The sequence below is a fragment of the Ambystoma mexicanum genome, chromosome 1p (assembly GCF_040938575.1).
Source record: "Ambystoma mexicanum isolate Mex_15411 chromosome 1p, UKY_AmexF1_1, whole genome shotgun sequence".
In the NCBI taxonomy this organism is placed as follows: domain Eukaryota; kingdom Metazoa; phylum Chordata; class Amphibia; order Caudata; family Ambystomatidae; genus Ambystoma; species Ambystoma mexicanum.
This window is the reverse complement of record NC_090921.1, coordinates 1195566075-1195593227: the sequence shown is the minus strand read 5'-3', so window position 1 is coordinate 1195593227 and position 27153 is coordinate 1195566075. Positions and strand designations below refer to the sequence as shown.

At 45.3% G+C, this 27153-nt stretch overlaps 1 protein-coding gene across 3 annotated transcripts in view; it reads left to right on the top strand.

The window, feature by feature from the left end:
* The window catches only part of LOC138451524 (uncharacterized), an 852161-nt gene that overhangs the window by 707977 nt on the left and 117031 nt on the right, over positions 1–27153 (top strand). For all 3 annotated transcript variants that reach the window (XM_069604916.1, XM_069604915.1, XM_069604917.1), the window contains one exon: positions 18304–18390. In XM_069604916.1, coding sequence (XP_069461017.1) covers positions 18304–18390 — 87 coding nt within the window. The remainder of the gene's footprint in view (positions 1–18303; positions 18391–27153) is intronic.

Below are 27153 nucleotides of genomic sequence, written 5' to 3'. Positions count from 1 at the left end.
GATATCAGGAGCCTTAAAAGAGACAAGATTCATAAGAGAAAACTGGCATGCACTTCCCTCTAATAGATGGCAAACTCACAAGGAACAAGGGAGGCACTGGAACAATTGACTGCTGGTCACGCAGGTGAAACATTGGAGCAGATACTAAAACAGTATAAGAGGTAGAATTGTGGATATCCAGGTTGTAACTTTGCTCCACATAAATTCACTGGTACAGCACAACGCGTAATGTCTTTGTAGGACAATTAAAATTTCAAAAGGCAACCCGTGCAACCAGAACTGAGCTTGGTTTACAAATGGTTGAGTGGGGAGGCGGGTCCACCCTATTATATAATGTGTCCCCCAGTCAAAGCTGATTGTGGATGCTGCAAGGTGAAGAGTGCTGTCAATACAAGATGAGGAGAAAGGGATACTGGTGAAAGGAGAAGCGAGTCAGCATCATAGGCACAAAGGAAGAGCTGAATGAGTGAGGGAGAAGCAAGGAACTATAATGTTGGCATAGATAGAGGAGAGCAGAGAGAACGGGAGGGTAGAGGAGAAATTGGAGGAAGAGAAAAGAAACCTAGAGAGCTGTAGAAGTAAGAGGAGTAGAGGTAGTGAAGATGGATGGAGGCCCCTGGGGAGGGGAGTAGAGAGTGGGTGAGTCATGTTAGATATACAAAAACAATAGGAGGAGAAAGATAAATGTGTGAGATCAAGAAAGGAGCAAAGGGAGAAGGAGAGAGAAAAGTGACAGAATGGTGAAAGAGCAGAACCATCCAAGGAGAAACTCGTCCACTCAATAAAGTTGCCAGATACCTCAAGAACACAGAAGGCAATGACAGGAGTGGTGAAGGAAAGAGAACTAAGAGGTGAGGTGTAGGGGGCATAATGATTTTGGGGCACTGAGGAGGAGTAGAGAGGAAACACAAAAGAAACTAGACCAGGAGAGAAGATGTATAGGCATCCTGGGAAAGAGGCACTTAACAACCCAATGCTGACTGACTGTCAGAGTCTATTGCCAGCATTCTCAAGCTCAACCCCGCATTTCTGCCCATCATTGGCACCTGGTAAAGCCTGACAACGTTCTGAAGCAAGGCCAGGAAACATATAGAACCTCAGTATCCTGACCAAGACAACGGCACTGCAAAGCATGAACCAGTCAAGGAAATAAAAACACTAAACACTTAAAATTCCATTCATGTTAATCAGGTCCTTGATCCATTTTTGGATCGAAAATCCAGCTGTATGTATAATACAAACAAAACCCATAAATCTTTTCTCAATTGTCTAGCCGAAACAGGACTAATTGACACTTGGAGACTATCCCATCCCACACAATTAGATTATACCTTCCATTCATCCCTGCACTATACACTCTCACGCCTGGACTATATTTTTGCAACCAAAACCCTCCCTGGTTCCATTGTAGATTCTATAATCTCTAATATTATCATATCAGATCATGCCCCTGTAATTACATCCTTCAGTCTTGCAGATGTGAACAAACCTGCTAGCCGATGGAAACTTAGGGGGTAATTCATAGAATTCAGCGCACAAGTGGCACAGGCGGCTGCCGCGTGCACCAAAACCCATTTAGGCGCACAGTGTATTCATGTAAAAATACATCCATTTGCAGCCGTGGTGCAGAGTGGCGCAGTGACCATGCAGCAGCGCCAGTTACGCCCCCAACCCCGCCCCATGGGCCAAAAACATCGCACAAATCCAGTACATGGCGCAAAGGCCAGTGGACCAGCATGCAGCCCTCCAACCACGAAAATGCATGTAAAATTCCCTGTGCATGCCCCAGAATACACGTACCCCGCTCGCGCTAGCGAAAACGCATGTAAAACTCTCCGCGCACCCCTCGGAATACAAGTACCCCACTCGCGCTAGTGAAAACGCGTATAAAACTCCCTGCGCACCCCTCGGAATACACGTACCCTGCTCGTGCCAGGCCAATAGTGTGTAAAACTTCACACGCACCCCTCATAATACACGTACCCCGCTCGTGCCAGGCCAATAGCGTGTAAAACTCCACATGCACCACTCAGAATACACGTACCTTGCTCGCGCCAGGCCAATAGCTTGTAAAACTTCACACGCACCCCTCAGAATACACATACCCCGCTCGCGCCAGGCCAATAGCGTGTAAAACTTACACATGCACCGCTCGGAATACACGTACCCCTCTCGCGCCAGCGAAAACACGTGGAAAAATGTCCCCCAGTGGAGTGGGCTGCTTGCGGGGTATGCCCAGGGTGGATGGGCTGCCTGCGGAGCATGCCCAGGGTGGATGGGCTGCATATGGAGCATGCCCAGGGAGGATGGACTGCCTGTGGAGCATGTCCAGGGAGGATGGGCTGCCTGCAGGGTATGGGGAGGGTGGATGGGCTGCCTGCGGGGTATGGACTGAGGTGGATGGGCTGCCTGCAGGGCATGCCCAGGGTGGATGGGCTGCCTGCGTGGCATGGCCAGGGTGGATGGGCTGCATGCAGGGTATGGACTGGGGTGGATGGGCTGCCTCCAGGATATGGACTGGGGTGGATGGGCTGCCTGCGGGGTATGGGGAGGGTGGATGGGCTACCTGCGGGGTATGGACTGGGGTGGATGGGCTGCCTGCAGGGCATGCCCAGGGTGGATGGGCTGCCTGCGTGGCATGGCCAGGGTGGATGGGCTGCATGCGGGGTATGGACTGGGGTGGATGGGCTGCCTACGGGGCATGCCCAGGGTGGATGGGCTGCCTCCGGGATATGGGGAGGGTGGATGGGCTACCTGCGTGTATTCTGGGGGTGCGCGTGTAGTTTCACATGCGATAGGCCTGGCGCGAGCAGGGTACATGTATTCTGGAGGTACACGGGGAGTTTTAAACGCGATAGGCCTGGCGCGAGCGGGGTACGTGTATTCTGAGGGGTGCATGTGAAGTTTTACATACTATTGGCCTGGCACGAGCGGGGTCCGTGTATTCCGAGGGGTGCGCGGGGAGTTTTACATGCCATTTGGCAGTGTGGGCCATCCCTGGTGTGCCCCTCCTGCTCTTCCCATGCCCTGCAGGCATCCCATACCACAGGGGACCACCCTACACCCCTGGGCATGCCCCGCAGGCAGCCCATGAACCCAGACCATGCCCCGCAGGCAGCCCAAATGGCACCATGCACTTGTAAGGACACTTGTGAGCTCCGACTCATGTCCCCCACCCATCCACCCACCCAGCAGTGACGGGCACCTGCCAGCAGGCCCCGACTCATGTCCCCCTGCACTCCCACCCACCCAGCAGTGACGGGCACCTGCCAGCAGGCCCCGACTCATGTCCTCCTGCACCACCACCCACCCAGCAGTGACGGTCACCTGCCAGCAGGCCCCGACACATGTCCCCCTGCAACCCCACCCACCCAGCAGTGACGAGCACCTGCCAGCAGGCCCCGACTCATGTCCCCCACCCAACACGTCATCACAATCCAGATCCATGGCCCTTATGGCCACCCAAATCCCATCCCACACCACCCCAGTCCAAACACCCAACCAAGCATTCCATCCACTCCAAACTGAAATCCCCATGTCATGCTAGATCCCAAATAAGCAATATGCGCATGAGTACAAGTCTGCCAGACCCACACAATTGTGACACATGACAAAGAAAACCCACATTGTGACATGCACAAAACCAATGAGAGAAGACCACACAAATGGAGTGAAAAATAAAAATGTATTATATACATAAATGAATGAATGAAATGAAATTAAACAAGAATGAAATGATAAATTAAAGGATATCCGAATTCAAGGAAAAAATTATTAATGGTGAAAAGAAAAAAATGCTAAGAAAAATGCCTCCAAATTGTCCGTCCATAATACCAAATCCAAAGTCAAAATAAAAACAAAACCATTCCTCCATGGAAAAAAAATATAAGGGAAATCAGGTCCATAACTATATTCAATGTAAAAATCAAGGGTCCATGTGCCCAACAAACCAAAGGAAACCTAAAAAAAAAACCTACATAATGAAAAAATATTAACAAAAGGTGGGGCATAGTCCATGTGCCCCAAAGGAAAAAATAAATAAAGGAAACCTACAACTACATAACTATTTACAAAGGCGGCGGGCTAGTGCCACGGCTCACTGTCTGATGTTCCGGCCCAGGACATCATCGAACTCCATGCCGATGTTCCGGAGGCGGGCCTGTTCCCTGGACTCGAGGTCTCGCAGGGATGCAGCCATGCAATCTCTCAACTCCCTGCTAGTTTCCCTGAGGCCCTCCGCCCGCCTCAAAGCCCGGTGCATGGAGTTCTCTGCCCTGAGCATCCTGAGCCGTGCCCTCTCCGCCTGCCACCTCTCCGCATCTATTTGCCGGCCAAACCGCTGCCGCACAGAAGACACTCCAGGTCCGGGGTCCTCCTGCCCCTCGGCCGATGCCTGCCCCCGTGGTGTTGATTGCCCCGAGCCATGATGCCTCCCACACTGAGCCTGCTGCTGCCTCTGACGCAACTGCCTCTGCCACCACAACGGCATCGGGCTGATGGAATCCCCCGGTGCCAGCATATCCTCCATCTGCTGGGATCCAGTTAGTGGGGTGGCCACCCCTGCTGGACCTCCGACTCCCGACTGCGGCAGGGATGGGATCTCCACCTGACTGGCTGCGTTGTTTGGGGCAGATACACAGAGGGCCCTGGTGGCATCTGGGCCGGAAGACGACACAGAGAAAGACAGGCGTATAGTGTGCACAGAGGAGGAGAGGACAGCAAGACTGGCCGACACATGGAAGAAACCCCCGACCATGGATCCTCCCAACTTTGTCATGTTGGCACACAGCTCTTTGTGATGATGTGCGTGGTCCCCCAGGAAGCACGCACGTCATCACAAATGTCACGTGTGTGCAACGTGACACCAATCAGGATGGGCTCCATCCGGTCACGGGTCCCCTCGTCCGCAGGTAGAGGAGTGCCAGATGACGTGGACTTCCCCCCTACCTGCGGACGGACCTGGGATGGGGAATCCCTGCTGGTGCATAGTGATGCAGTCACAGTGTCAGGGACAGAGACATGCACAGGCACCTCCGCGGTGACCTGTGCTGCCTCCTGCCCCTGGACTGCACCACTTGCACCAGTGGTACCAGCCCCAGCAGGCTCCGTGTGCGGCTCTGTAGCGGCCTCCTCCTCCTCTCTACACACCACCACACCACCAACCTGGATGGCTCCACACAATCTTCTGCCGTTGCGAGCCCCTATGTGGGCTCATCTGCCCCTTCCGCTGCAGCCGTAGTGGCAGACGTGGCACCAGTTCCCTCGCTCCTGGATGATGGAATTTCCTGGGAGCGTGACTGGCCCTTGCGTCGCCGTGCGGTGGAGGCCTCCTTGCCTCTTTCCTCCACAGCGCCCTCTCCGCCCTCTTCTTCACTCGCCGCTGTGTAAAGGGAGACATTGAACACAAGCATCAGGGTACTGTACAATAGTCCCCTAGACAGGAAGCAATAGCACATGAGTGGCACTGTCAATCGTCACTTCCATCATGTCTCCCAACAACACATGGGTCAGTGCAGGCAACACACATGCAGGAACCGGCATGGCACATGCAACAAACATTTGCATCCATGTCCACCGCACCGTAGAAACATCCAATGGTGGGCTGAAACTCACATGCATCATGGGACATGCTGATCACATGCAACCACATCACCGGAGGGTCATGCATCTGGCCCTGTATGCCCACAGACACAGTGGATACAAGGATGAGTAGGCTGTATCAGTGATTCAGTACATCATCACTGACATGTGTCATGCATCCATGGTGCACACACTACTCTGACACACAGACATGTACATAATGCATGTCCATGACAGCAGCACACAACTCTCACCCCCCAAACATGTCAAAGTACAGGCATGCATACATGTGTGCATTCCGCATGCTGCTCCGCATGATGCTTTGTAACACATACACCATCCATGTGGGTCACGCCTGACTGGACTCACATGCAGCACCATCATGTCCCTGCACACACACATCCATACATGATCCATGTGGCACATGCAGCCGAGTACCTAACTACCACCACGCTTCAAACTGCACTGTTTCAAACGTGAATGCATATTCACTTACTGCTCGACTCCAGACGGGCCTGCATCCTGAGGATCTGGTGGTGAAGCACTGGACGAATGCGCTCCAGGACCCTCATCTGCTGGGTGGTAAACTGGGCCCGGTGCCCCACTGCATCCACTGGATTTGTAGTCCTCCCAGCACTTCCAGACGTGTTTGATGTTGTGGGGTGCCACCCCCTCCGCATTGATGGCACCCATTATGTCCTCCCAGATCCTCTTCGGTCCTTCATTGTCGGCGCGCGATGGTGTGAAGAGGGCATCATAATGCCCCAGAACTTGCTCCACCAGGATACCAACTTCATTGTCGCTGAAACTAGTAGCCCTCTGCCTCTCTGGCTGGGGATCACCAGTGGTCTGTGATGGTGTCTGCCCCAACATGGCAACCCCTGAGGCAGGTGTGGGTGGGCAACTGGGTCCTGGAGCTGGGCTGGGGCGCAATGGAACTTCAGTCAGGAGTCCTCTGTTCCAGCAGGGGTGGTCACAGCAACTGGACCCCTGCAGATGGCAGATGTGCAGGCACCAAATGTCAGGACACAGTGGCAGCAGGCAGGCAGGCAGCAGCATTTCGCTCGTGGTAGGCTGCTCGGGACTCTGGGGGGCAGTAATTCAGCTTTTTGGACACGAGCGTGGTCTTCCGTGTGTTGTCGCATGGCCAGCTTGATACGGAGTGATTTGGCACGTGAAAAAACTGCACGTCAGCGTGTAATTCGAGGAAAGGCCCTTAGCGCGTAAGCATGTATGTGACGTAACATGCGCGGGCGTTTCCCTGGCACAGGTTGAAGGTCCCACATGGGTTTCCATCGCTCTGTACGTGCTTTTCGTGGAAAGCGTTGCGTGTGTTTTCCAGGCGTTGGGGTTCACAAGCGATTACTTCACAGCGGGTGGGTGTTGGCTACGCGTTCTTCTTCTACACGCAAGGCAGACGGTGAGTCGCACATGCTATTTTTTGCACTGCGGGTATCCCTGTTTGTCTTGTACCCCTTTTTTTCCAGCCATACTAGCCTTTGTGTTAATCGCGTATGTTTTTTGGGGTTCCTGGCTGCCACAGCGTACTGAATGTGTTTTTTTTACACACACGTGGGCTACAGGGGTCGCTTATTTCTTTTTCTTGCTTTTATGGGATGCCTGTGAATTACCTGACAGGTCATTTATCCTAGGGGCCCGCAGAAGGGGACATTCATCGTAGCTGTATATACGTGTTTTTTGTTTGCGCACACTTTTGTAATGCGCAGGGACGCTAACGCCTGCCTTCCTGTGGCGGACGTGTTTAGGCCTGTGCATGTCTTTTGCCATGCGCTGGTTTCCCGTTTTCAATTCCATGAATATGTGTTGTTCGTGTGCTTGTGGGCGTTCTGTGTATTTCCCTGCAGTACTTCCCCAGTTACGCCTTCTTTTTCACGTGTTGTTCCCCCTTCTGCGTGTTACCCCCCGTGTTGAGCCCCGTTTTTGGTGTGTGCGCTAATGTTGTGTGCTTTCGCTGTGCGTGTCACGCACGGCATTCAGGATGTTGCAATGACGTGTGCGCCCGTGTGCGGCACGCACGGATTTGGTGCACATCCCGGGAAAAACACACGCAGGCCCTTCCATGAATCGCACGCATGCGCGTGCGCTTGCTCTTTCACGATTGCGCCAGCTTGCGCCAAGATTTTCGGTGCACATTTGTTCCATGAATCGGCCCCTTAATAATTTCCTCCTACAGGACCCACAGTTTATTCAATCCGTTCAATCATTTATCCAACAATATTTCATAAATAATCAAGACTGTGACACTTCAGTTGTTAATAATTGGGATGCATTTATAACAGTTTTAAGAGGTTACATTATGGCCTTCTCAGGTAAAAAAAGAAACTAAGGAAAAACACATTGATGACCTTAATTGCTGAACAACGCTACAATTTAGACTCTAGCTCGATCAACCTTCGTCAGGACATATCACTATGCTTCAAAATCAATAAAGAAAGCACAGAACTTGCTGCTGGGACAATACTTAAATATAAAACAAAAATATATCAAACATCTAATAAAGGTATTAAAATGCTTGCCTCTTACTTAAAAACTAAAAAGGATAAGTATCATATTTCCCATATCAAGGATACCCATGACGTATCTCACCATCGTTAGGAAGATATACTTGATTGCTTTAGGATGTTCTATGCAGATCTTTATAGTCCCGAATGTCATATTCCTAATGAAAATGTCGAATCCTTTTTTAATATTATCAGCCAAACTTCATACCCTCAAATTAACCTTTCCCACCTTGACAATGACATTACATCCTCCGAGATTATTAAAGCTATTAAGGCAAAGGAAAAGCTCCTGGTCCTGATGGGTTATCCACTGAATTCTATATCAACCTATCAAAAGTTCTAACCCCAAAACCTAAAACACTATTCTCATATTTTATATCCCAAACATCATCATCTGGCTCATTCTCAGAAGCATCACTCATCACATTCCCTAAACCAGACAAAGACCCTACAATCCCCAGTAATTATCGACCCATTTCCCTCATCAATATTGAAAGCAAAGTTTTTGCTAAGATACTAGCTAACAGATTTCAATTGTCACTCCCTGTTCTTGTTAAATCAGACCAAACTGGTTATGTAAAAGGACGCAACATATCCTCAAACGCTAGACTGTTACTTAATGCCATTCATTTAGTAGCCAAAGACAGAAAAGATAAGCAAGGCTACGCAGACACTGCTTTGGACGTGGAAAAAGCATTTGACCATGTAAATTGGAACTTTATGTTTCAAGCCTTGCACTGGCACGGATGTGGTGATAAATGTATTTCACTGGTCAAGTTCTTTATTCATCCCCCAAATCCTCTATCTATCTAAATGGCCAAACATCCTCCTTTTTTCCTTTAATCGGAGGAACTCGGCACGGCTGCCCCTTTTCTCCATTACTATATATTCTTTCACTAGAACCATTATTGGAACTGAAAAGATCCAGTAAAAATATTCCGGCCATTCCTGCAGGCACCTCATGTACCAAAATAGCGGCGTACGCTGATGATATCCTTATTCTTATCAAGAATCCCAAACTTCACCTACCCAATCTACTTAATGCTTTCTCTCAGTTTGGTCAACTATCAGGATACAAATTAAATAGCGAGAAATCAGAAATTATGACCTTAAACTCCTACTGTTTTAAACATGACATTGATACGTTTGGTCTTAAATGGTGTAGTGGCTCTATTAAATACTTAGACATTAGGTTTGCTCCCACAATCCAAGACACTGTCAAATTCTACACTAATATCTTGCTGGATACTCTTAAAGACCTGACATCCAAATGGTCCCCCCTTTACCTCTCTTGGTAGGGATGTCTAGATACAATTAAAATGATGTTGTTCCCTATTGTACTATACTACGTACAGCTTCTTTCTGTTCCACTATCTCTTTTCTTTTTCAAATCTATGTATTCTATTTTACTAAACTTTCTTTGGGGCATAAGAAAATGTAAAAGAATTGCTTTTACCAAACTGAAAGCACCTTATGAAATGGGTGGAGTTAGATTCCCAGACTTCAAGCTATACCACACTGCATGTCTCCTAAAGCAATCTCGCCACTAGTTTGCTGATCCTGAAATCTCTGATACTCCCACATGCTTCACTTTAGAAAAACATTCAGTTTACCCTTACAACATCACTGAGCTCATTTACATATTTAAACATACATCTATGAATGTATTGGACCCTATTAAAGCATGTGTCTCAGCATTACAAGCCTTTCTCTTCCCTCACACAAAAATTCCCAATAAGTACCGTTCCCCTTTAATATGGCATAACATGAATATTGTAATTAATAACAAGGCCTTAAATCGCAGATCATGGATTAAAAAAGGAATCAGATTCATTCAACACTTTATTGATGGTCCTTCCATTCTCTCCTTTCAGCAAATATCATCCAAGTTTGCCATACCAAAAACCGACTTTCAGTACTACAACAAGTTAATTAATTCCTGTCTAGATGCACTTAATTACTTCTCTAATGAGATTCTTTCTCCATACGCCTTTAGACTACTACAGTTTACCACGATTAATGATGTGAGAGTTTCAAAATGTTATAATATGCTCACCTCCACATTTGATGTTTGCTCTATTCGTCTTAAATGGGAATATGACTTAGGATGCACGTTTGATGATCATATGTGGTTCCGTTTGTTCGCTAAAATCAAATATATATCTGTCTCAGCAAATATAACACAACATAATTGCTTCTTCATTCATAGAGCATGCATTACTCCTGCTAAGCTTGCATAGGCTAAACCAAGTCCTGATGCAAAATGTTGGTCTTGTGGTCTGACTCCTGCTTCATATATGCATATGTTCTTTGAATGTCCATTTACTTTCAGGTTCTGGCAAGACATTTGGAAGTTCATCAAGCTTATTTTTTGTTAATATTCTGTTATCCTTTTTAAATATCTTTTTGGGAAGTTTGGCCTTAGCAACGAACATCTTCCCTGACTCAGCCAAACTTTATGATTTATTCATTTGCATAGCAGTGAAATGTATCACAGCTAACTGGAAAGACTTCCGCTCTCTCTCTACCAGAGGATGGTGGAACTCTATTTGTCATATTCATAAAATGGAATTGTGTATGGCTAGTATTTTGAATACTATCCCTAAATACAATGCTAAATGTTTGTTCTCATCCGCTATCTCAACTGTTTCAATGTAACTGCGCATGGCACCTGAACATACATACTCATATTCAGTCTATTAGCTATTTGCTTATAAGCTTACTCAAAAGCCTGGCATGTATTATTAATACAGTTGTAATAACAATCTGATCAAATAATACTTTATACCCATCTTTCTCCCTTACCCTCCTCCCATTTGTCTCCAGTATGTTTTCTCTCTGTTTACCAGTTTGTCTCCCCTTTTCTTATTCCCTCTATTTAATTCCTTGCACACTTGTTATAACAATTCATGTTTATTTTAAATTGTTTCTATAAACTATGCTCCATGATCTATGTACAATAACTCAAATCTTTAATCAATATGTTAGGTGTTATCCAACTTCTTTACTAGTTGATACTGTTAACCTCTGTTAATCATTAGTTATAAGCTCCTCATGTTGTCTGTAATTTGCCAACACTTGCATTATCATTACTATCTTAAACAAACGAAAAATATTAGAATAAAATAAAATTCCATTAATTGTTGTGTTACATTCATTCGATTGCCAGTAGGCCGAGCATAACATAAGAGAGTGGAATGACGTACCGCAGTACCTTAGCAACTGGGATTTTCTTTGAAGACTGCCTCATTCATTTAGCCTGGGTCTCTTTGTGCTGTAAAAGGAATGTCTTTTTTACCATTTTCAAGTGTTGAATTGTTTTTTTGATCTATTGCCTTCTAGCAACCTGGAAGATGGCGCTGGCCACTTAGGAAGATCAGAAAGCGGGCTGTATACTCTAGTAGAAGCCTGCTTTCCGAGCAGGCTGACTGCTGCTGGCCTGCATCCCCTTCCCTTCCCCCCCTCACCATTTAGCACCCATGTAGTGTATATGTTGGTGCTAAGTGTGAGATTAACTTTCAAAAAAAGAAATCTTGCCTCGCAGTGCGGCACTGCGCTCCTTTTTCACAGTCTGTTTTCTTGTTGATGATGTCGGGAAGTCACAGTCGTCAATATAGAAAATTGGCGTTTTAAAAGTTATACACACCCTAAGCACCCGTGTATAAACTACACAGGGTCTAATGGCGATGTATCTCTCGGGAACAGGCCTACCTCTGCTGTGAATGGCTCGCCTCCAGGGACAAGTGACTCTTGATTTGTTTGTGCCCTTAACTTTGGTGCGGGTCCTTACTGGCAAGGTTGGCCCATACCCTCTCTAATCGATCTTTATTTTCACTTGTTCACTTTTTCTGGGTCCCTTCCAAGCCCCATCCTAACCCTCCTCTCTCTCACCTGCCATCCTGCCCACTCCCCTGCCGAATTGGTTGCTGCATCATGCAGATGTCAGGAAGGCCTTTCCTGAGGCCTCGGAGAGTCTCTCTCCTGCTCAACCCTTCCCCACGAGCACTTTTGCTCCAAACTCGTGCAGGAGTTTGCTTCATTGTGGTAAGCACACTTTTAATCCGGGACTGTAATGTATCTTTATTTTGTATTTTCACTTCCCTTTTTCACTTTTTCTGCATCCCTTCCAAGCCCCTTCATTACGTTCTTCTCCCCCACCTCACCGGACTGGTTGCTGCATTGTGCAGGTGTTGTGAAGGCCTTTCCTGAGGCCTCAGAGAGTCTCTCTCCTAGCTGCTTGCCTTTTCCCCACAAGCACTTTCGATGCAAACTTGTGGAGGCGTTTGCATCATTGTGGTAAGCAAGCTTTTCATCCTGCCCTTGCCCACCGGGACTGTAATCGATATTTATTTTGTATTTCACTACCCTTTTTCACTTTTTCTGCGTCCCTTCCAAGCCCCAACCTTAACCGCCTCTCCCCAAATATGACATATTTTTGATGGAATTCAGGGGTAGGAAATGTGATGTATCTAGATGGATTTACCAGGGGAAGGAAATTTGATGCACTTAGGTGAATTTTCAGGGGTGGTGGGAGATGTGCCACACTTAGATGAACTCTCAGGTCTTCCACCAACAACCCTTACTATATAACCTTACTCTTCTCTCAAAATCTGAACTCAACACAACCATACCTCTAAAGCACCACAATCAGCACATACTTCACAACACTGCAACAACAAAACTATCCACACATAATCTCGCACAACAGCACATGGCGGCCAACTCCCAAAAATCCCATTGATGCTCAGTGAACAGTGTCTTGGAACTGAAGCTGCCAACAGCACATCACAGCTCTCTTGCTCTTTTCCTGCTGAATCCTAGTAACCACCCACCCCCCCCCTTGAATTACAGATCCACCTGAGTGCTTAGAGACCACGCAGGTGGCGTGTCTGTGCGGTGTAAAAATGTTTAACATTAACATTAACATATTGCCTCATTCTAGTGCCCACAGTAAATGTTCTTACCACCTATTGCTAGGAATAGTCAAAGTTTCTTGTGGTTAGATATAGGATTGCTACCAGGTTTATTGTTGAGCTACAATTATCTGAGGGATGCATGGCACTAATATTTAAATTAGACACCTTTTCTAAAATCTCACATTGTACCCCCTTTAAAAGATTCCAAACAGCACAGCAAAATGGGCAAAATACCTTGTTTGAGGTATGTTTGCTTACATAGGTTGCTCCAGCACGGTTACATTTACAGTATTGAAACAACCGAAATGTACCACAGCACATCTCCTTTGGAAGCTGTTTGGTTTGTCCTCAAACCACTCAAACAAAATAACAAGCATATGGGGAACATCGCCAATGTTGGCAAGTAGTTCATACAAACTGTCATTAAGGAGAGGTGATGTATCACGTTAGATGTCCATGTGGAAGGAATCATGTTGGACAAATTAAATTAAAAATAAAGGCAACGGAAATTAAGTTCTACATTCGGAATGAAGCAAAATATGTTGCAATGATGTAAAATGACACCAAAACAACAAAAAACATTAGCCACAAAAAAATTTAACAAAATAAAACACAAATAGAAGAATTACATCAAAAGAAAAGACTTGGGTAAATAGTTATGCTTATATAAGAAGGTACAGAGATTTTTCACTTTCTAGACTGGATTGTGCTTCTATATTATATCTAAAAGTAGTGTTGGTTTGAATAAGAGAAAAGCAATAAAATTAGATCAGATAAATTGAAAACATACTGTGTAATTGAAAGCATAATGCACCAACTGATTAGATATATACGTTAGAGTGCTCAAAGTGTGTTTGAAAAATTCAGCAAAAGCACACCTGATACCTACCTAGAAACTTTCTCTTCAAAGGAAATATAACAAACAACATGGTGGCAAGAAAAATAGCAAGCATGTGATGCAGAGGTGTTATTAATCAAAATCAAAGGCAAAGGCACAAAGTTTACAGAAACAAATTAATTTAGCAATAAATAGACCAAAATAACTTTTCAAAGCCATCAGAAACTTAGTGAATCCTGATTGTATTAATACATGCCTGTGCTCGAGCGAGAAGAAGGCTAATGATTTCAATAGTTTTTTCTTTGACAAAATCAAGCAGATTAGATTGAATATTGACAGTCAATCCACCTCTGTCTTTTGTCCAGCCGATTTTGCCCATGAGGTGGGAGAAAAGTCCCCCCATGTGGAGTTCAATTTTGCTCCAGTGGGAAAGGAGATTATTGACAAACGTATAGGTGCTCTAAAACCTACTAACCCTAGTAACGACCCTATCCCAGCATATCTAGTGAAACAGCATGCAGATGCCCTGTGTGGACCAATTAAGAGCTTTGTAAATGCATTGTTGGCCCAGGGATGTGTGCCACAGGAACTAAAGAAATCCTATCTCACTCCACTACTGAAGACGCCTAGTTTAGATCACACTGTTCTGGCAAATTATCACCCGATTGCAGGGCTATTATGGCCAACTAAGATCCTGGAGAAGGTTGTGACTATGCAACTCCAGAACCATCTTGAAAGTAACAATATTCTAGCTATATATCAACTCGAAAATGCTGACAATGGCGACATTAGCATGCTCGTCATGTTAGATCTGTCGGCAGGTGTCGACACAGTTGATATTAACATCCTCAGTGCCAGACTAAGCAGCTTGGCACATGTCTCTGATGAATTACAGAGATGGTTTGACTCATTTTAGACAGATCGAAGGCTACAGGTAAAACTGGGTCCCTATATATCAGAAATGTTGACAATATCCGGTGGTGTACCCCAGGGCTTCTCCGTGTCGCCGGTGCTATTTAATCTCTACATCTGCCCTTTACTAAAAACCTTTGCGCAATTCAATCTGCAGTATTACTCGTATGCGGATGATATGCAGATTTATGTTAGCTTAAGACAACCAGTGGAGGCAGCAGAGAACATTTTGAAATGTGCAGAGAAAATTTGAGTGTGGATGTTTGACACCAAGCTCCAAATAAATCCCAATAAAACAGAGATAATCGTCTTTGGCTCCAAGAAGAAATTGGAAACTGCCTTCTCAATGGTTCCATGTCCCTCTCTTTTTGGAAGTTACTTCAAATTACACAGAATCAGTTAAGAACCTAGGTTGCATTTACCAAATTTGGGGTATAATCTGCATGTTAATCAAATGATTAAATCAGTGTATTTTCAACTGAAAATGCTGAACCCGCATCTCCCACTTATTTAAGAAGCGGACCGAGCAACTGTTGTGGGCTAACTTGTTAATGCCAGGCTGGACTATTGCAGTGGCTTCCTGGTAGGTTGTCCTAAATGCCAGCTGCAGCGCCTTGCAGTGGCACAAAATTCAGCAGTCTGTGCAGTCTTTTCTTTATCATGGAAAGAGTCAGTCTCAGAATTTATGAGGAAACTTCACTGGCTTCCGGTCCATCGACGGATTCAGTTTAAGCTTTTGTGATTGGTTTTCAGATGTGTGAATGGCCTGGCACCTCTATATCTAACAGTTAAGATTACAACCTTCACCCCCACTTGATCCTTGCGGTCCTTGAATCAGAATTTAATGGTGGTCCCTACCTCTAGTTTTGTCCATTGGGGGACAGAAGGTTCCCTGTTGCCACTTGAACTGTTTGCCGCTCTATCTACGGAAGATAGAATCCCTGACTGTGTTCAGGAAACAGCTTAAAACATTTTTGTTTGAGTAGGAACGTATTGAGTAGCTAACAATATTGCTGATTGTACTGTAATTTTTAAATCTGCGCCTAGATATAGCTTGCCGCTTGGTTCCCCAGAGGATATATGCACGTTGGAAATGCTAAATTAAATCAAATCAAACCAGCACAAATCATGAATGTAACTGTTCCCATGGCTACACTGCAGGTAAGCTACAGCGGTGTGGTGTAAAAGGAAGGGTGAAAGAGCAGATGTGTTAAGTCGTACAAACCATTAATCTCATAAAGACATTACATAGGCAGCGTCCACACTGAAGGTCAAAAATCAACAAGTTCCATTTACAATACAATGCAACATGTAGAAATGATGACACTAAAAAGGGAGAACAAACAGTATTTCAGACATTGCGGTTAGAGGTACGAAAGGCACATGAGATACAAATAATACATGCATAGCCCACAGAGGAATGTAACATAAAGATGTTTCTGGAAGGAAACAACAAAAGCCAACAGAAGCATTTCCCTGCGGAAATATTCAGATCAGGGGATCAAACAAGATTAAGAATCCGTTTACCACAAAACCAGATAAAACAACACCTGTGACCTGCATACAGATAACACAAGATGCGCAGTCTTCTACAGCGTTTGAGCCTGCAGCATCCAATTTCAATCTACAGTTTTTATCATTAGCATTTCAAATGTATTTCCAAAAGAAGCTGATCAAGTTTGTGCAATCATTTAAGTAAGCAGTCGTAACATGCTTTCAACCCTGAGGTAATTCCACAACATTTTGACTAACAAAACCATGTACAAACTTACAGCCTGCTACAAGGAATTTTTTTGCAAGGTGCAAAGTGACTTTTCACTGGTGGAAAGTGACTTTGCGCTTCCAACCAACACCCTGATTCATGGAACAGTGCAACGTGTATTTCTGACTGCAAAAATACACTTTGCACTGATCCATGAATCAGGATGTTTGTTGGCAGTGCAAACTCACTTTGCACAAGTGAAAATGCACTTTACACAATGCAAACAATTCCATGAATCAGGCCCGTGGAATGGGGGTTTTATACCACGCGTCATGCTCGAGTTCAGCCTCTAAGTTGGGATTGCTTCCAAGACGAGAGGGTTGCCACTGATCTATCCTCCAATGTAGTTTGCAGACTAATTACACATCAACATTCTCAGCTTTCTCTTTAGAACTCCTAGAATCTGTTTGTTAATTTCCTGATTGCATTTATTAATAAAACCATCCAACTTTCCAGTGGAAATTCACTCAGCAGCAAAGAAGTTAATATATCAGATCTTTTGGTAGATAACTGTTTCACATCGCCAAATTTCAATAATGCACTATGAAACGTCATGTCAATTACAGATTAAAACAGATACAACCTATTAGCACATGGAAATCGTTATTGACCTCCTCCCAGGCAATCAGAATTATTAGAGTGCAGTCAATCACTACTTGTAACACATAAGATATAGCTAAAACGTGGGAAAATACGTTCACTTATTTTATAGAGAAACTGTTAACTTTTACATGGCACCAAATACATACTTCTGTTAAACATGTTACATTTCAAACAAGTTTGAAATTAAAATGCTTAATTTATGAGAATAACCATGTTATTTCAATACTACAAAATAAAACCACATTTAATTTACCAACTCATTTGCCTGTTTACTTTACCCATTATTAAGTAACATAGTTACTTCACCACCAGCAGAGACGTTGCTAGGTGGGGCTGAAGGGGCTATAGCCCTGGGTCTTTTGGTTGTAGCCCCAGATAGAAGCTCAGGGCTTACAACCAAAAGGCTTGCTAGACCCGAATCATCCCAGTCCCGACGTTAGCTTAGCCCCTGATCTTTTCCAGACCTAGCAACACCCCTGACCACCAGCACTCCAAAATATGTATTGCTGCTACCATTATGTGCTAACAGCCTCATAGACTTTGGGAGAGATCATCATCTTTTGGGATAATGACCCTTCTCCAATTTATGGCCATCAGCGAACTTTGTGTCAGGTCTTGCTCTATAAGGCTATAATATTGAACATAAATAATTTTATTGGAAAGTACAACAGTGACCGACATGAAAATAAATACATGAATATGTGTATATAAGCATTTTTGTCAAGATAACTGAATATTCTACAAGAATGATATCTGCGTTTAAGGAAACAGAAATTATATTTTGGCCAGAGCGACCCATAGCCATGCACACTTCCCAGTTCCTTCCTTATGTCCACCATCTTGGCGAAACGTTTACTATCAACAGGGTACAATAAAGCTAAAAGCCGAAGCAAACTTGGGTCTGATGGATGAAAGATGGGCGTTCTGGTCAAATACCTTTGCGCAGCCTAAGCTTGGTTGCTAGCATCGTACATGAGTGGCAGAGAAATGTGTAAACAGCCCACGCAGGATAGAATCCCAGCCAGAGAGCAGTTTCTTATTCCTTGCGTTTATTTCAGCTTTTGAGATCAAGATATATATCTGCACTTTTTCGGATCTGCTGAGTTTACTCATGTGTAATCTCTTTATTTAGATGTGTCTTAGTCTTATCTGCATGTTTTCTCTCTGCAGGATATGCAGGAACAAGATATCTACATTTTTCCAAACACACTGTAACAACAATTGCTGCAACGGAGGTGAAAATCGGCAGTCACCGGGGTATGTAAGACGTGGATGAATAATTGAGATTACTAGAAAGTATGAAATATCTCAGAGTGATTTGAATTTCGGCGCTGAATACATAGGCCCTCATTAAGACCCTGGTGTTAAGGGATTACCGGTACCGGTAAGGGTACCGGTACCGATAATCCCTTAACGCCTGATTACGAGGTCCCTTTGCGGGTCCCGACCTTAACGGCTGGTCTGTACCAGCCGTTAAGGTAAGGACCCGCAAAGGGACCTTGAAGGTGATTACAGTACCGCATTTTGCGGTACCGTAATTACCGCCTTCCCCATTCCCATTGAGCCCTATGGGGCAAAAATGGGAATGGGGAAGGGCCAATGGTAAATGGGGAATTACCTCCCCGCCAACCTTGGAATGGGGCGGTAATTCCCCATGTCACCATGGCGGATCCGGTAAATTACCGGCGTTAACCGTGGCGCTAATATCGCCATTGGTTAACGCCAGGGTCGTAATGAGGCCCACAGTGTGGTCACTTGATATTCTCTAGCTGTCCTCTTGCATGCATCAAACTACAGGACATGAATGCGGCACCACAAGGGGAGAGCCTCACTATCAGGAAATCTCAGGGCATCTCACTATTACCTCCCACTCCAGCCACGCACCTATAAACCTACTTGCACAAAGTATCGAGTATGACCTGAATGAATACCGCTGATACTGTGTTTCTGCTGCCTTTTAATCTCTGCTTCTACACACTAAGGGCCTGATTCATGGAATTATTTGCGTGGAAAATCACAGATTTGCGGCCATTCGAAATGCAAATCCATGTTTGTCAATTCATGGAATCAACTGCACAGGACTTTTTCAGGACTTGCGTGGAGTTTGCACAGGCTCGACACGTCTATGTGAGCCATCGAGCGCCTCGTGAGAGAGAACACGCAGAGCGCAGGAGTGGCTTGCGCAAAATTCTGGGAAAGGGCGGAACACAGAAAATGGGGAATAACATGCGAAAGAGTGGGCATTACGAGGGACGGCCCGCAGGCAGTCATTTGCACGACCACATTAGCGCCAAATGACACTTATTCATCTAAAACACCTGCGCAGCCTCTCAGCATAGGAATGGTCACGCAAATCCCTCGATCACTACGCCCGAAGGCAGGCATAAGTACACTTGCACATAGGAATCACAGCATGGAGGTGGGTTTGCATGCCAGATTCAGGGGTGTGTGTATGCAACTGGGGTTCTGATCTAACTTAGCGGTACGCGTCTGCAGTGTAGCCGGGTACAGGAATGGTTTACGGGGGTTCGCAAGCAGATTTTCAGAGTTTATGTGGAAACAGAAAAATAATATGAGGCCGGGAAGTCCAAAAAGAAACACACCAACACAGGTTACAAAGAAACATACAAGTGCTTTATTTAAAAGCTACAACAGTTACCAAGTCAATTGACAAACGGATAGCTATTCGGTTCTCAGAATAACATAACGAACTTCAACGAGGGTTTGATGTGTTAGTGAGAGACCGCATATTGGAATACCCGGGCCTTTTATACAGTTTGTCCAGCCCTGGGCCAACCCTCTTGCGGGTTAACCATTCTGCGAAATAGGTCTTAGGGTTCCTTGCCAGGTCAATCCTTTAATATATGCATTTCGATTAGTTTCACTGATATAGTTGTACATTTACATATAGGTCAATGGTAGGACAAGGTCTCTGTTCGCGACCCCGACAAGTGGCCTGCAGGCATATTAATTATTCAGTTGTACGGAGGTCACAACGGCCAGAATCTTACTCAGAATGTCATTTGGCCTCCATTTTGATGTTCAGGGTGACTTCTACATAACAAGAGAACCTAAAATGGCAGCTTAATCCAAGATAGCGACTTACATTACTTTCTCTAAGGTCAAGACCTTGCCGTGGAGTTTGTTCGCAAATGATGTTTAGACAACTTGGCGTAGGCCAATACACATACAATTGTTACAATAGGAGGCATAATATTGTTTCTATTCCGACAAACCCTCCTTTTGGCCTATGCCAAGTGCTAATATCATTTCTAATGTCTTTGTAAATAACTCCATGCATTGTCGTCCATAGATCCTGAATCGTTATCTGTAATATCTATAGCCATTAGGTCGTTCACCAGAACCTCTTGCAACACAAGCTCTTTAGATGCTGTATCTGGGGCATACATTTTGTGCCCTATCGTGCTGACTGCCTGAGCGCAACATCCCCCTAGCATTGCACATATACTGGGTAGACATTGGATACAGCAACAAAGGAATAGTAGGATTCCCAAAATAACCAGTATGACAGAAAGCACCTTCCAACCCCAAGATCGTAGAGAATCCCAGAACCAAGCACTAATACTCCAATCACCCACGGGAACATGCACTTCTGAACTAAGGACGTGCAAGTTCTGTATTGCTTTGAAAATTGTCGTTGAGGAATCTGGTACGAAAACACAACAAGCGGACCCCACTAATTTACATACTCCACCACGTTCTGCCAGGATGACATCTAATGCCATCCGGTTTTGGAGCGCTACCAATCTTATTGCTTTCTGTTCCAGTGTCATATTGTAGAGTATATCCGTGGTCCGGTTGATGGTTCTCTCCAGTACTCTTGCTAGCCCCCTAATATTTTCAGAATTTGCTATCTGTCCCCAAAATGGCACAACTGATTTTGTTATATCTCCCAATATTTGCCCAGGGGTATCTCCATTCTCGTCCTGCCGTGGGCGAGCCTTAGAAACTTCCAATGTACTAGCTATGAATACCCCAGGTAACAGGATTCCTAAATAACAGGTTCCCTGCCAATCCTTGGGCAACCAGGGAAATGATGTACTACCACAAACGAAATAGACAGGCCCCCCTACATACAGAGGCCTGTTCTCTCTGGTCAAATTTACAATGTTCACACAACCTTCAAAATCTCGCATTGACCGAGTGCCATTTCTTTGTACACAGAAGGGGACTGAATCGGGGCTATGGTTAATGGAGTAGGAAGGAGGCACAGTGTCCTTATTGCCTATCGGAGCCATTTTAAAGGAAATTAGAGTTTGGAAAGGAAGAGACAGTTTATCAGATGGCCTAATAGATGCAACATTAGGTTTACTTCAATTTGAAAAAAGCGAGCATCCCAGGGGAGTCAATTCAAGTTTCTCAAAATTATTTAAATTAGTTCCATCAAAGTTCCCTGAGATGCTATCATTCCAACGGCCAAAGAATAGTGCTCTAAGAGAGGCATAGCAAGCAGTCGTTAAAGGTAAAGGATGAATATACCATCCTAGCCCCTTGTTCCCATGTTGCGGTAAATGGGTGCAAATCCAGCAATTACTCTTATTAAAAATGGCATGCGTTGAATTCATTATTATCATTAAAGTGTTATTATGGTACTTTCGTCTATGCTGGGAGTCCCTAGGTGACAAAGTATGAAGGTGTACAGAGGGAGTCAAAGCAGTAGGTACAATTTCAATTGGCAGAAGAGGCTCTAGGGGATACATTTCTTCGAAGTACCAGAGTCCTCGGCAGTAACTATACAAATTCCAATTACTATTAACACAACACAGCAATACGTTTTCGGGGCCCAGGCACATTGTTCATTGTCCGAGTTGGTCACCCCCTTATTCACAAGTCCAATGCGAGCAGCAGCGGTGGAGGTGGCAGGCATCGTAGTTTCTCAATCGACGACCCCAATGTTCGTTGCTGGCGACACTACGGTCGCGCAACTTCTTAGTCCTTCCCAACCCTAACCAGCAGAATCCCCTTTCTTTTGAAAACTTTCTTTTGCAAGAACAAAACTCTCAATGACTCTCTTCTTTTCTAGATGCACAGGCAAAACCCATGCCTCAGTTCTATTTTCTTCGTCGAAGGTCGTACCTGGTGATTCTCGGTACTGTTGGATCCGGAAATAAGGTAACGTCACTTCCTGAGGGAAGCAACGTATCATAGGCGACGGAAGTCGCAGAACTTGAAACAACGTTTTCCGGAAGTGACCTTTCCAAAGAGTGTGGCGACAAAATGGACTGTTCCCCAAGCTCCACGGCCTCAGAGAGATTCTCCGACACACTCACAGCGCTATTTGCTACTCCAGGATCTGAGATTGTAGCATCAGCGAGGGGTTCTGCTTCTTCTGTAACGTGTGGCGTCGGGTGAGGAAGTTTCTTGACATGCATCGCGTGGATCCAATGCTTCTTCCCAGCCACCCGCACTGCTGTCTGGGTGACCAACAGCACCTGGTAAGGTCCCCGCCAGCGAGGCGCGAGGCAGGAAGACCTTTTGTAGGCCTTCACCAGGACCCAACTTCCAGGCTGAATATTGTGTCCTGGGCCCGTAATCTGTACAGGTAAAGCTGATTTAACCTGATGAATAATGAGATACAGATTTTTAGTCAACTGGTTACAGTAGTCTACAAGCAATACATTCTCAACCTCCCTCAGGGCTTTAGGCTTCGGAAGACCCCAAATATTAGCAGGTCTCCCCATCACTGCCTCAAATGGAGAGAGCCCAGTCTTAGTTTGAGGTGTGGCACGCATGGCTAACAATACAATAGGTAAGGCGTCCGGCCATTTCAGTTTGGTGCCGGCGCATGTTTTAGCAAGCTTATTCTTTAGGATACCGTTATGTCTCTCTACGAACCCAGCACTTTGAGGATGTCTAGCCGAGTGAAATCGCTTTTCAATGTGTAACGCTGTGCATATCTGCAAAATTACTGCTGCAACAAAATGGGGACCGTTGTCCGACCAAATTACACTTGGCAGCCCAAATCGTGGAAAGAATTCCTTTACCATAGTCTTCGCAGTGGTCATGGCAGTAGCATCCTTAACGGGGAAAGCCTCAACCCATTTACTAAAAGCAAAAATGATCACAAGGACATATTTTAGATTGTTACACCGTTCCATCTTAATAAAATCAAAGTGGATGACTTCGAAGGGGACAGAAGGAGGCCCAAAACTACCCCTTGGAGTTACTGTCCCCTTCCCAACATTGTGCTGTAAGCATATCAGGCAATTTTGAACATGGCGCTACGCGATCTTCCAAATTTTATCATTTACCCAGACTTGTTCTAACATTTTCGTGATCTGCTGAGCACACACATGCGTAGGACCGTGTGCCATCGTCACCATCGCCAGCACATATGAATCAGGGAACAACCATTTCCCTTCAGATGTATCCACCCAACACCCATCGTCATCTAGTTTCCCCATCCCTTCGGCCCACCTTTTAGATTCTTCTATCGTGGCATCAGCTTGGATATCTCGCACAGACCCAATACCCTCATCCATTACATAGGCATTTTTTGTTTCTCTTAGAGCATACATGTCTGCGCTAAGGTCTTTGGCCGTTTGCCTGGCTATCTGGTCAGCAAAAGCGTTCCCTTTTCCCACATCATCTATGACCTTACGATGCGCTGCACATTTCATGATCGCTAACTGACTAGGGAGCGCGAGTGCCGAGAGCAATTGCACTATCAGGGGGCCATGCTGAATCTTGGTCCCATGTGAGGTTAGGAACCCTCTTTCCGACCAGAGCCTCCCAAAGTTGTGAGCCACCCCAAAGGCATACTGGCTATCAGTATATATGTTTACTGTATGCCCTTCAGAGAGTTCACAAGCTCGGGTCAACGCTATAATCTCTGCGGCCTGCGCAGAGTTATGCAGAATTCTCTTAGTTTCAACAACCGTACTCAATGTAGTGACTGCATAAGCAGTTGTAGATGTACCATCCGGAAGTTTGAAGCAGGAGCCATCACAAAACAGCTCCCCTTCCGCATTGCCCAAAGGAGTATCTATAAGGTCTATCCTGCCCTTCATTTCCTGTTCAGTAGTATACAGGCAGTCATGTGATTCTTCGCCACAGCAAACAGTATTTTGCATGAAAGGTAGAAGTTCAGCCGGATTAAGAACACAACACCTCTTAATTTGAATGTGAGGGGCAAACAGAGTTAATTCATACCTCGTCAGCCGTGCAGAGGTGAGGTGCTGTGTTTGGGTTTTATTCAATAGGACATCTACAGAGTGAGGTACCATCAGGATTATATCATGGCCTATGACCATTCCCTCACTCTGTTTTACAGACGCGGCAGCAGCAGCGACAGCTCGCAAACATCTTGGCAAAGCGCATGCGACAGGATCAAGGGCGGAAGAGTAGTAGCCGCACGGTCTATTCTTCCCTCCGTGTTCCTGTGTTAACTCAGCCAAAGCACATCCATCACATTCATGCACAAACAATACAAAGGCCTTGTTGTAATTTGGAGTACCCAGAACCGGTGCAGAGCATAACGCGGTTTTGACAAGCTCAAATGATCGTTGATGTTCCGACTTCCATGGCAGCGGCGAAGAAATGCCCTTCTTCGTCAAGGCCGACATCGGTTTTATCACTAGTGAGAAGTTCGGGATCCACAGCCTACAGTAAGAAGCCATATCTATTAAGGCTCTGACTTCCTTCTGTGTATTTGGAACAGACATGCCAGAAATGTGTTTTATTCTTTCAGGTGTCAATCTTCTCCCCTCCTTTGACAGGAGATAGCCTAAATAGGCGACCTCCTGACACCAATATTGAAATTTCTTAAGCAAAGCTTTGTGACCATGTTCAGCCAAATGAATAAGCAACAATACTGTGCCTTCTTTACAAGCACTTTCAGAATCTGCAGCTAAAAGCAAGTCATCCACATAATGAAGCAGTGTACAAGTAGATGGCAATTCAAGGGTGTCAAGCTGCTCTTTCAAAGCCCTACTATAAATGCTCGGACTTTCAGTATAACCTTGAGGTGCACGAGTAAATGTGAACAAACGTCCCCCCAAGGTGAACGCGAACAAATACCTACTATCCTTGTGTATAGGAATACTGAAGAAAGCATTCTTCAGATCCACAACACTAAAGTGCGTAACTGTAGCAGGGATCATCGTTAGTATCGTTGTCACATCAGGCACAATTGGAAATTGTGGGGCGACAACTTTATTAATAGCACGAAGATCAATTATGAAACGGGATGGGATTGCATTGTCGCCTTTCTTGTACACGGGTAAAATCGGGCTGTTACATAAACTACCTGCAATCTCTTCAATCACTCCTCGATGCACAAAATCGGAGACAATGCACTTCAAAGCACGCTCGCCCCCAACTGATATTTTATATTGCGGAATGCGTCGTAGTTTAACTCCATGTTTCAAAACTATTTTAACGGGTTCAACCTGTAGTACCCCGACATCATTGTCGTCAACTCAGGGGGCAATGGTCGAGTCAAAAACGGAGAACTGGGAAGTTGCTGTGGTGAAACCGTCAGTCGCACTCTGTCAGAGGAACAATGAATTACTGCATTTAGTTTCTTCAACAGATTTAACCCCAGCAAATTCTCTCCACAGTTTGAAGTCAAGAGGAATGGACAGTGGTCCGTGAAGGGACCCAAAGAAACAGGCACCGGCGAAGAAACCGGACAAGCAACTGGTATGCCAGAAAACCCTACAGAAACATTAGTTTGCCCTGACAGTGGAATGTTTGGAACCCGGGAATGATCAATGGAGCACTTCTGTGCTCCAGTGTCTATCAAGAACTGATGGTTCCTATTCCCCACTAACAATTCAACGTAGGGACCTTTCTGATAAACGGGAATAGGTGAAGATTCCAAACCCTGCTTCGGGCAATCCTAACGAAATAAAATGTCATCGGAAGGAAGCTCTTCAGAAAGGTAGGCAGCAGAAGGGTGATCAAATATGTTTCTCGTATCCACACTCGAAGTCTGATTTTCCTGTGAAAAAGGTTGTTAAGGATCTTGCGAGAACTGACCTCTATCAGGGCCCCCCACTCCGGGGCGACCTCTAGGTCGTCTACCCATACTCCCAAATGTGTTGTTTGACCTCTGTCGAAGGACGGGGCACTGTGCACGCCAATGACCTTCCTGGCGGCAATAGGCACATTGATTAATATTCACAGGACTCAGGGGGACGTTCCCTTTTGGAACATACTGACCTCTGGTCTGTGAATTACCTCCTCTGGGATTTCTAACAATTTGTTGTAACAATACTTTAGTCTTCAAATCTCCTTTCCTCTTTTCTATTCTCTATTTTTCATTATTAACACGGTTCTCATAATACTGAGCCATGTGCAAAACTTCAGATTGGGATTTCACCTGCCAAGCGCTCTCAGAGGACATAATCTGTGACTGGATGTCAGGCAGCAATCCACGTACAAATTTGTCCACAAACAACCTTTTCCCAGACTCTGTGCCCAAGTCCTGTCCACTGAAGTCAGAGAATACCTGTTCGAATCTATTAAAGAATTCGGTGGCACCTTCAGTTTTTCCTTGAACACAGGCCGTAAGCTTGTCCCAAATAATTCTTTTCTCAGGAATTATGGTTTTCAATTTTGCGACAATTCTATCAGGCAAAGTGAGTATTACCTGAGGTGGTTTCTCATCAGCTGGTCTTTCCCCATCAAGCCTAGTTATGTTAGCCCACGTATCTCCCAACCCAGGCACATCATCTATCGTTCGAACCTGCTTCCATAAATCTACGGGCAGGAGTACAGGGAATAGCAAGTCAATATCACTTAAGGTGAACACAGAGGACTGTAAAACGGACTCTATCTCTTTGTAGAATCCTGTCGGGTTTTTCCTAATATCGGGAATTGATTGTCTAATAGTGTTCACTTCCTGCCGCGAAAACGGGACGTGAACAAATTGCGATACATAATGTGCAGGGATGTCCACAGCGGATGCACCTGTCCCAACGTTAACGGGAATCTCAACCTTTGGGACAAATGTCGGAGGAACCTCTCTCATTGGCAACTGAGATATAGGTAATT